Consider the following 11,796-nt stretch of genomic DNA (forward strand, 5'->3'; position numbering starts at 1 on the left):
TGCCTTAAACTTTTCCTAGCATCAGGGTCTTTTCCAGTGAGTCAGCTCTGCGTATCAGGTGGCCAAAGTATTGGAACTTCAGCATCAGTCCTTCCAAAGAATATTCAGGACTGATTTCCTTTAGGATTGACTGGTTTGATCTCCTTGCTGTCCAAGGGACACTCAAGATTCTTCTCCAGCACCACAATTTGAAAGCATCAGTTCTTTGGTGCTCAGCCTTCTTTATGATCCAACTCTCACATCTGTACATGACTACTGGAAAAACAATAGTTTGACTATTTGGACCATTGTCAGCAGAGTGATATCTTTGCTTTTTTATTATGCTGTCTAGGTTTGTCATAGCTTTCCTTCCAAGGAGCAAGCATCTTTTAATTTAATGGCTGCAGTCACCATCCACAGTGATTTTGGAGCCTCCAAAAAAAATCTGTCACCGCTTGTACTTTTTCCCCTCTATTTGCCATGAAGTGATGGGACTGGAGTTCAGATCATGAACTCCTTATTGCAAAATTCAGACTTAAATTGAAGAAGGTAGGGAAGACCACTAGACCATTCAGGTATGACTTAAATCAAATCCCTTATGATTATATAGTGGAAATGACAAATAGATTCACGGGCTTAGATCTGATAGACAGAGTACTTAGAGAATTATGGATGGAGGTTCGTGACTTTGTACAGGAGGCAGTGATCAAGACCATCCCCAAGAAAAAGAAATGCAAAAAGGTAAAATGGTTGTCTGAGGAGGCCTTACAAATAGCTGAGAAAAGAAGAGAAGCTAAAGGCAAAGGAGAAAAGGAAAGATATACCCATCTGAATGCAGAGTTCCAAAGAATAGCAAGAAGAGATAAGAAATCCTTCCTCAGTGATCAATGCAAAGAAATAGAGGCAAACAATAGAATGGGGAAGACTAGAGATCTCTTCAAGAAAATTAGAGATACTGAGGGAACATTTCATGCAGAGATGGACACAGTAGAGGACAGAAATGGTATGGGCCTAACAGAAACAGAAGAGATTAAGAAGAGGTGGCAAGAATACACAGAAGAACTATACCAAAAAAATCTTAATGACGCTGATAATCATGATGGTGATCACCACCCTAGAACCAGACATCCTGGAATGCCAAGTTGTGTGGGCCTTAGGAAGCATCACTATGAACAAAGTTAGTGGAGGTGATGGAATTCCAGTTGAGCTATTTCAAATCCTAAAAGATGATGCTGTGAAATTGCTGCACTCAATATGCCATCAAATTTGGAGAACTCAGCAGTGGCCACAGGACTGGAAAGGTCAGTTTTCATTCCAATCCCAAAGAAAGGCAATGCCAAAGAATGTTCAAACTACCGCACAATTGCACTTATCTTACACACTAGCAAAGTAATGCTCAAAATTCTCCAATAGTATGGAGAATATAGTACTTCAATATATATATAGTATAGTACTTCAATAGTATGTGAACTGAGAACTTCCAGATGTTCAAGCTGGATTTAGAAAAGGCAGAGGAAGCAGAGATCAAATTGCCAACATCTGTTGGATCATAAAAAAAGTAAGAGAGTTCCAGAAAAGCATCTACTACACCAAAGCCTTTGACTGTGTGGATCACAACAAATTGTGGAATATTCTTCAAGAGATGGGAATACCAGACCACCTTACCTGCCTCCTGAGAAGTCTGTTTGTAGGTCAAGAAGCAACAGTTAGAACTGGACATGGAACAATGGACTGGTTCCAAATTGGGAAAGGAGTACGTCAAGGCTGTATATTGTCACCCTGCTTATTTAACTTATATGCAGAGTACATCATGCAGAATGCCGGACTTGATGAAGCACAAGCTGGAATCAAGATTGCCAGGAGAAATATCAATAACTTCAGATACGTAGATGATACCACTCTTATGGCAGAAAGCAAAGAACTAAAGAGTCTCTTGATGAAAGTGAAAGGAAAGAGGAGAGTGAAAAAACTGGCTTAAAACTTAACATTCCGAAAGTGAGGATCATGGCATCTGGTCCCATCACTTCATGGCAAATAGATGGGGAAACAATGAAAGCAGGGACAGACTTTATTTTCTTGAGCTCCAAAAATCACTGCAGATGGTGACTGCAGCCATGAAATTAAAAGACACGTGATCTTTGGAAGAAAAGCTATGACCAACCTAGACAGCATATTAAAAAGCAGAGACATTACTTTGCTGACAAAGGTCTGTCCAGTCAAGGCTGTGGTTTTTCTAGTAGTCATGTATGGATGTGAGAGTTGGACCATAAAGAAAGCTGAGTGCCAAAGAATTGATGTTTTGAACTGTGGTATTGGAGAAGACTCTTGAGAGTCCCTTGGACTGCAAGGAAATCAAACTAGTCAGTGGTAAAGGGAATTAGTCCTGAATATTCATTGGAAGGACTGATGCTGAAGCTGAAGCTCCAACACTTTTACCACCTGATGTGAAGTACTGACTCATTGGAAAAGACCCTGATGCTGGGAAAGATTGAAGACAGGAGAAGAAGGGGGTGACAGAGGAAGAGATGGTTGAATGGCATCTCCAACTCGATGGACATGAGTTTGAGCAACCTCTGGGAGTTGGTGATGGACAGGGAAGCCTGGAATGCTGCAGTCCTTGGGGTCGCAAAGAGTTGGACCCAACTGAGCGAGTGAGCTGAACTGATAGTGGCTGGACTTTCCCAATACAGTGTTAAATATAAGCGATAATAGTGGGCATTATTGTCTTATTCCTGACCTCAGCGGGTATTTTTCAATATTTCACCATTAAGTATGATATTAGCTGTAAGTTTTTGAGATATCTTTGATCAATTTAAGAAAATTCCCTTTTTTTCTAGTTTTGCTGAGAGATCTTATCATAAATAGGTATTGAATATTATCAGACCCTTTTCCTGCATCAGTTGAAATGATCGTGTGTTTATTTTTTTCTCCTTTAGTGTTTCATCTTGCTGATTTTCATCAATTGTTTGAATGTTAAGCCAATCTTAGATTGGTGGAACAAATCCCATTTGATCATGATATGTTATTCATTGTGTGACACTGGATTTAGTTGCTAATATTTTGTGTCTATTTTCATGAGAAATATTGGCTTGTGATTTTTTTTCTTGTAATATCCTTATCAAGTTTCTATCATAAGACTTTGCGAATTTTATAAAACAAGTAGGGAAGAATTTTTCTCTTTTTCTGCTTTGTGGAGGACTTCATATAAGCTTGGTGTTGTTTCTTAAGTGCCAGGAAGATTTTAACCAGTGAAGCTTTCTGGACCTGGAGCTTTTTCTATGAGCAATGTTTTAGTTTGTTTAATAGATACTGGACCATTCAGATTTTTTGGTCAATATTTGATAAGTTTTAGTTTTTAGGGAATTTGTTCTTGTACAGTTAAACACCAAGATTTAATTAGCCTTGGTACTAAGTACCCTGTTAAGTACCACTGAACTAAAATCTGGTAGTTTCTGTGCTTGATGCACTAGAACAATTCATCATTCCAGATTTTCAGTGATTTTGTGTGGCAAGATGTTTTATGAACTATGTAAGTGTATTTATACAAAGTACTTTAATCTTAGAGTTTATGGGAATTTATGTAAATTTCTTTGGTCTCCTCGTTTTTAATTGAGAACAACCTTAGGTTGTAATTTTAGAAAGCAGGGAATATATATATGTGTCTTTCTCCCTTTCTCTGCTTTTTCTTGTGATTCTCTCTTTTTTCCTTTCAAGTATCAAATATATTATTGCATCTGTTTTTATTTTTATTTTTGGAGAATAGATGAGTGCTAAAATGAGAGTCTGTGACAGAGGAACTCATGATACATAATTTTTTAAAAATGTTTTTAGAATTGCATTTCCTTTGATACTAAAGTTTCAACTCATTGAAGAGGCCAGCTAAATCCACAGTAAATAATGAAAACCATTTTTTATTACTATATTCTACTACTGGAATGTTTAATCACTTTTCAGGCTCTTTAGTATTCTTTCTTCTGTATCTCCTTCAGTGCTAAATCAAGGGTGATTTTGGCTTTAGTAAAATCACAAAGGCAATATGATATAGTGGTCAAAAGGTCATAGAATCTGGAATCAGACTGATCTGGATTTGAGAATTGGTCCTCCATTTACTTGTGTGACTTTAGGCAGATCATTGACTTCTGTGAGCCTGAGTTTCCATATTTGTAAAACAGAGTTAACATTACAAAATTTTTAAAATGTTGCTATCTCACTGACATAACAGGGTTATGAAATGGGATATTTGCTATCTCAAGTGGTAGGTACACTGTGACAGTGATTGTAATCAAGCAGGGTGTTCTTTTTAAATTGATAAAGAAAGGAACACAGCTCTTCCTTAACCAGCACAGCTATCTGAAGCCTCTGTTGACGCACAGCGGGCCACCTCTTACCACCACTCTGCCTGCCTGCTGTGGCCCCATTGCGAGATGCCTGACCAGTCCCCAGGCCTATGAGGTAAGTTGGTTTCATCCAAAACCTCAGTTCTTCATTAAGTTAAATTTAAATGTATCTGCTCTGTGGATGGGTGACTGCTTTTTTTGTTTTGTTTTGTTTTGCTTTGCTTGCTTTTATGATATAAAGTTTACAAGCAGGAATATAAACATATGTTGCTCAGCTAGAAAGTGCACTGAAATCTCTGAATTTATTATATATATAATAATTTGTATAAATATTATTATATAATATATACAATAATATATAATAAGTAAATTATATATGGAATAGATATAATTTATCTCTAAATTTATTATAATTCACAGTGTTTGAAACATCATTTGAAAACATATGGAATAGCATCTTACTCACTAATTTTAGTAAAAGAAAATTCTATTTCTGTGCTGGTTTTCATTTATTTGCAGCATGTGGTCTGAGCTCAATAGTAACTTTATATATTTTAATCTATAAATTTAGATCATCATAGTCATGTTGAGAGGATTACTAAAACATTTTTTGATGCTCCTCACATGCAACAGATGGTCTTTTATTTCAGATATAAGGGCAAGTTTATCTACCCGTATTCTATATCTAATGGGAAGCATGAACATAACTAGATATAATCTAGATTCCATGTTTTTTCCTTAACTGCTAACATAAGATTGGTGATTTAGCAGGTACTGCAACAAAGAAAGAATGACAAATGCTAAGCAGTTTTTATTTTAAAATATGAGCAGTTAGTTTTTCAAGTTCTTTCTTAAAAAACTTTACTTCACCCAATCCTTCAAAAATAATCTGTGACATCAAATAAAGTGCCCATGTTAACAAAACCCACCAGTTTTGACTACTCTGATGTAATACCTTGAGAGGCAAGGGTGTGGTAAAACAGTGTAGATGTGTGTGTGCACGTACACCTGCACACACACATACACACTTCATTATGACCTCCTCCATGGTGTTTTAGAGCAGATCTCATGGAGAATGGACAGGGAAGGGGAGGCTTGGCTGGGGTGGCACCTGGGTCAGGGAGGAGTACCCTACAGCACTATGTTGTGTTGAATCCATACGCTGACTGCTTGTGGGGTGGGGGGAACACCCCATGTTGTCTTGTCCCTCCCTACCACTTTACCCAGGCTCCAGTATCAAGCACAGTGCCCATTCCCTGTTTACCCTGTTAGCCCACATGGCTGTCTGCTGAGGGGTCAGCCAGCTTTGTCAGCTAAGTCAGTAACGCCTGGCTCTTGGATTCCAGAGACCCACTCACCATCATGAAAAGCCAGAGGAGTTCCATGATGTCTGTATGTTCTGTGGAATATAGCAGAATACAACACTGTTCTATTTGCTTCCTTGGGCTGTCATAACAGAGTACCCCAAACTTAACAGCAGAAATTTACTGTCTCACAGTCCGGAGGCTGGGAGTCTGAGGTCCAGGTGCCAGCAGGGTTGGGTCCTAAGGGCTCTGAGAGAGAGTCTATTTCAGAGCTCTCTCTAGCTTCTAGTGGTTTGCAGGCCATCTTTGGCATTCCTTGGCTTGAAGATGCATCACCACGATCTCTGTCTTCATCTTCATCTGGCATTTTCCCTGTGTGTGTATGTGTGTGTGTGTGCGCACATGCACACGCACAGTCTGTGTCTCCAAATTTCCCCTTTTTATAAGGACACCCTCCAGCCATACTTGATCAGGGCCCACACTAAAGACCTCTTAACATGATCACTTGCAAAGTCTGTACTTCCAGATAAGGTCACATTCACAGATACTGGGAGTTAGGATTTCATATTTCTAGGGGGTGAGGGGGATGCAGTGTAACCTGGAACAACCATAAAACTTCATTTTTAATTTAATTTTTTGTTATGCTGACTCCTTATTAAATTACAAAAGTAGCATACTTACAGCCAGATATTCAAACAGTATAGAATGTACAAAGTGAAAAATGAAAGTCACTCTCTTTCTCCCACCACACCCCCTAGAAACAGTCTTTTTAAGAGTTTATTGTGGATAGTCCCAGATATATTTTATCTATACAAACTTCTATGTGTGTGTATAACTGTTATTGTTTTTCACAATGGGATCATAATAGTATTGTCCTGCTACTTGCTTTCTTTCACCTAATGATCCACAGCATGGATACCTTTGTAAGAGTCCACAAGAACCTTCTCTCTATTGGTGGCTGCATAGTGTAGCGTTACTAAGGTTGATCTAGTCAGTCTCATTCCTTTTGTGTTTTTGTTATTACAAACAACATTTACAGTGAATATCCTTGTATATATGTTTACCCAATAATATAAAGTTATAAAGAATAGATTTTAAAGGTTAAATTGCTGGGTCAAAAGGCATATGCATTTTAAAATTTGGTAGCTATTGCCCCAAACTTCAACCTTAATAAAGGCAGTCGAAGGTACTGAAGAGCCCATGCTGATGTGTGAAGGCCCTACAGAGCTTTGTTGTGGGCATTGCTGAATTAAGTGATAGACAGGCTCCTTAGACTTACAGCTTAGATTTACAGCTGGATTGGCTTGGAAGGGATTATGGCTGGTTGGTGGAGCAGGTTTCTTTGGTTTTTAATTTACAGGTCTTTGTCTTTGAGTGTTGAGGCAAATCTCTAGCAACAGCAAAGAATTTAAAAATTTCCAGCAACAGCAAATGTGAAATTTTAGTCTAATAGTGTCCTCAGTCTATTTGACTATCTTAGACAAACTTAACATTTTTAAATGCACAGGATAGGAGAGTTGGGTGTAGGAGGTTTCTATCTACTTCCCTCAAGGAGTATTAGTCACAGACTTTTTTTGCTGTATCAACATGAGTATTTACAATGATTCTTACTCTACATTTAAATAAAATGACTTTCCGATTTTTAAAAGTAATAAGTACTTATTCTAATAAAATTTCAGATAATACAGAAACATGAAGAAAACAATAAAAACCATTAGCAATCTATCATGCAGAGCTTGCTATCATCATTTCGTTGAATACCCTTCTAGACTTTTCTGTTGTTGACTGAAAAAATAGTCACAACCTAAAGTTGGAATTGTAGGGACTTGAAGTCTGGCAGGCAGCATCTCAAGTAACCCTGGGAAAACTGCTCCCTGGAGGTGGGGGTGGGTGGAGTGGGGTGGATTGGAACTGAGGTGTAGGGTGGGTGGAACCAGGTTTTATAGAAATTTTGCAACAAAGGGTGGGAAGTCTGAATGTCAAATGTTTTTTTTTGTTTTTTTTTTTTTATTTTTTCCAGTGGGTTTTGTCATACATTGATATGCAAATGTTTTTGTAAATTAAAGAAAACCGGATAGCCCAAGTTAAGGAATCTAGCACTTTTCTGTATATTGGAAGATGGCAGAGTCTGGGCTCACTGAAAGCATTCCTTTGATATGCACCTCAGCTGTGTGGGGCCGGGATCCTGTGTTTTTCCACACCCTGAGCTCCCTTGGGGCTCACTGTGGGCTGTGGCTGCAGTTTGATGGCTGCCGGATGGCAAGTATTCTTTCCTTCCTGAGTTTCCTCAGGCTCACCAGCTCACATTGGAGGGCTGCAATCTCTTGCTGACTGTGACATCATTGTTTACTGATATGTGGTGGTGGTTTAGTTGCTCAGTTATGTCTGACTTTGTGACCCTATGGGCCGTAGCCCACCAGGCTCCTCTGTCCATGGGATTCTTCAGGCAAGAATACTGGAGTGGGTTGCCGTTTCCTTCTCCAGGGGCTCTTCCGGACCCTTTCTCACTGTGCACATATACATTTTTTAATTAACCAAAATGGCACTATAAATGCTGGACACTTTTCCCTCTTCTGGAACTTTATGTAATTATATTCTTTTTGGCCCCCAAATTTCCATTAGAACAAAAGCTTATTGAGCTTCTTGACAAGTATGTAGTGAGGGTAGTGAGGGTTCAATATTTCTAGGCATTGTTGACACAAAAGTAAGCATTTATTTAAACCTGTTCAGCAATGAATTGCATTTATATTTAGTGAATACTTTTTGTGTGCCCCAAATTGTTAGGTAATTGAACTACAGCATACAAGGGATTTAGCGTCTAGTGGGGGGAGATGTGATGCAGACCCCTGCATGTGCAGCTATGAAAAGGGGTAAGTGCCACTCTAGGGAGAAGGCTAAGTGCAGGCTGCTAGGGAAGTACACAAGAGGGCACCTAAGCTACCCTTGGACGATCAAAGAAGACTTCTGGGAGAAAGTGACTTTTAAGCGAAGACCTCAATGATAAGTAGGAGCTAGTTACCTGAAGGAGAGGAGAGGAGACAGGAGGTAAGAGAAAGCACTAGAGATTTTGGCAGCTGTCAAGCACTTCAATCTGCAGGCACACAGTGGGGTGAGTAGGGTCAGAGAAAATACAGCATCCTTGAAAATTCAGCTATTGGAAATGTTTCTTTAATTTTCATAATAATTCTCAAAACTTGTTTTATTTGCATTTAGAACCAGGAACAGTTGAAAGATGATGACTCCGATCTCATCCTCAATGATGGTGATATTAGTTTGACGTATGGTGATTCTACTGTGAACACTGAGTCAGCATCATCCGGTGCCCCTAGGAGACTTATGGGAAACAGTTCTGAAGATGCCTTTGATCGGGAACTTGCCTTCGGGGACCATGAACTGGTCATTCGGGGAACACGCCTGGTTCTACCTATGGATGATTCTGAACCCCCCTTAAATTTGTTAGATAATACGAGACACGGTCCAGCCTAAGCTTACTAGTTACTCACTTAGTGATCTGTAAAATTTGCACATGTGATTGTGAAGAAATTCATACTACCTAAAAAGTCCCAGTGCATGTCTCTGAATGTTTAAGCTATATAAATGCTATTTATATGGCATTGAAAGACTATAAATACCCTGTACAAGGCAGATTGTGAACAAATTCTTCTTTTTACTTTTTATCGGCCGCACTATGTAGACTGGATCTGTTTTAGAAAGTTAATTTCACAGTGATGTCTTGTGTTCTGTTAGCTTTATGTCTCAGTTCAGGTATACAAGGTGACAGATTTACTCTTTGTTATATTTACCTGCCACTTAACCAGAGTACCAAGTTCTTGTGATGTGAATTAATTTTGTCTTGTGGGAGGGGAGGGAGAGGAAGGAAGGAGCACTGTTTCTGGGGGAGCCCAGGCAGGAGAAGTTCCTTTGTTGGAAAGTTGTGTTGATTGCTGCTGCCTTTGTCGTGACCTTTTTCTTTGCTTTTTGTCTGGTGGCCTGTTGTGATGCATGAGGCCAGTGGCTTCAGATCTTGCCCATTCAGGTTGGGGAGTGAAGTGCTGGGGCCCCTTTTGCCCTTTGCCATGAAAAAATAAATTTTTTGGCTCCAGTACACTGCTACTCAGAAAAGAAGGCTGTGCATGACTTCCAAGACTTTGTTTCTTTTTTCCAGACCAAGACCTTGGAAAGAGTTGCACCATCCAGCCCACTTAGCCAAAGTATAGTTGTATATAGTTCAGAACACTTGATTTCGATTTGGAGGGGCTGGGGTGGGCAGAGGCCAGGAGGAGTAAGGAGCGTAGTGGTTTCAGAGAGCTCTCCCCCCAAATCTGTAAATACTCTATACCAGATAAGTTTAAATGAAAAATTAAATTGCTGCTTACTTTTTGATTATGTACTTTATCTGTATAGCAAGCTTTGTGGTCAGAAGTTTTTATATCAATTTAAATTGCTGCTCTTTAGCAGCCAAACAGGAGCAAAATGTAAAATTTTTGAATTTACTGTGTCTACTTGTCATTCGTTAGTCTGTAGTTGATGTTAATTTATGAATCCGTGACCGTTCCACAGTACACCACAGCCAGTCATGAGAGAATACAGCGCTCCAGAGCCTGTTGTGAGGACGGTTCCGCCTTTGTGTTTAACCAGGTGTAATTGTCTTCATGTTCATGTGACTTTTTAATATGAAATACCTAAGCTGCCATGTTTGTTTTGTTTCTTAACAGTTTTCAAGGAAGAGTGTATAACAATTGCCCATTTCATATTCAGAATATGAAAGTGGATTCTATCTTGTAATGCTGCAGATACCTAACAGTGCATTGAATGCCTAGCAAGGGGGGGATCCTTTCCAATGTTGATTCTGACCTGTCAAAGTTCTGGAAGAAAAACAAACTTCTGTAGGTTTTTCCCCCCTCAGGTCTGAGTAGCATTGCCTTAAATCTTACCCAATTTGAAAACGGTTTTGTTTATGTGATGTTCAAATTGTCCAATGCAAAATATCTTTCCAAACAAAATATACTTATTTTCCCAAAGGTTTTCTTGCTGTGATGCAAACACTCCTTGCGGTTTTAAGGGAATTCTACTGTTGGACCCTTGAGTGGCAGCTCTAACTGTTGGCATAGCCATTTGTTATGTAGTGGTAGTGACTTTCCTGCTATGCAGGAACCCGTGAAGTGTGCATTTTCTATAATGTGTGCCTCTTCATGCAGTCAATAATTTCTTGTTAACATGTTTGAGGGGCTTTGAACTTCAGCATCATTTACCCACAAAGGCATTCACGCTGTAAAAGGTTATACAAGAAATTCACAACTACCTTTTTTATCCTGTCAAGTTACTGAGCTCACTTTATGAAAATAACTGTAAATACTTAGCATGACAAATTCAGTAACTTGTCTGTTTCAGCATGCATAAGACTTTTTCTTAGGGAAACTGATAAAGCTTGAGTCAACTGAATCTGCCTTCGTACTTTATCAAAGGGGAACCAAGCCTGCTGTGCTTAAATCAGCATCTGGAAGATTCTCCTCTCCTCTAATCTATGTGTGCATCTCCAAGCAAAGAAGAAAAAAACAAACTCTGCTCATCCATCTGTTGGTTTAAGACACCTGAATGAACTTGGATGAGGTAGTCAGAATTCTCATCATGCACAAGTAGAACTGTTCTCGGACTTGTTTTCCTGTTCTTTGTGGACCCTACATGTGTGAATGACTTGAACGTTGTGTCTTTTCAAGTTATTTTTTAAGGTTCCTTGGCATTGTATCCTAGTTGTCCGTGTTTGGCAATGTGCTGTTAAAGTAATAGACTTTTATTCTTTATGTATTTTTTTGTTTTCCCTTGGAAGACTTGGACAGATGTTATAGTGGTTTCTTTTAGGAAAATCTGTCATTAAAAAAATTATAGCCTTGCAAATAACCATTCATGGTGTTTGAGTCACAGTTTATTCTAGTAAGAGGTAAAGAGTGCTGACTTCATTTATTTTTCTACCTATATACCTACTGGGAAAGGGGGAAGACTGATGTTTTTTTTTTAAAGCAGCAAACAGAAACCTAACAGAACATAACTTATGGGGTGGCAAATTTTTGGTGCTTATGTGTAAGGCTGGATGTGTTTGCTCATGGGCACAGTTGGACCATTTAAGAAATATGATTCAAAGCAGTCGAATTCTGTTATATTGATTTGTAGCCTGTTAG

General features: G+C 38.9%; 1 protein-coding gene across 1 annotated transcript in view; it reads left to right on the top strand.

Moving 5' to 3' along the window:
* SLC9A6 (solute carrier family 9 member A6) overlaps positions 1–11,521 on the top strand; it is a 54,169-nt gene extending 42,648 nt beyond the window's left edge. The window contains 2 exon segments of the mRNA XM_061137323.1: positions 4,326–4,431; positions 8,834–11,521. Coding sequence (XP_060993306.1) covers positions 4,326–4,431; positions 8,834–9,106 — 379 coding nt within the window. The 3' untranslated portion in view covers positions 9,107–11,521.
* The last annotated feature ends 275 nt before the right edge of the window (positions 11,522–11,796 follow it).

The sequence above is a fragment of the Dama dama genome, chromosome X (genome assembly GCF_033118175.1).
Source record: "Dama dama isolate Ldn47 chromosome X, ASM3311817v1, whole genome shotgun sequence".
In the NCBI taxonomy this organism is placed as follows: Eukaryota; Metazoa; Chordata; class Mammalia; order Artiodactyla; family Cervidae; genus Dama; species Dama dama.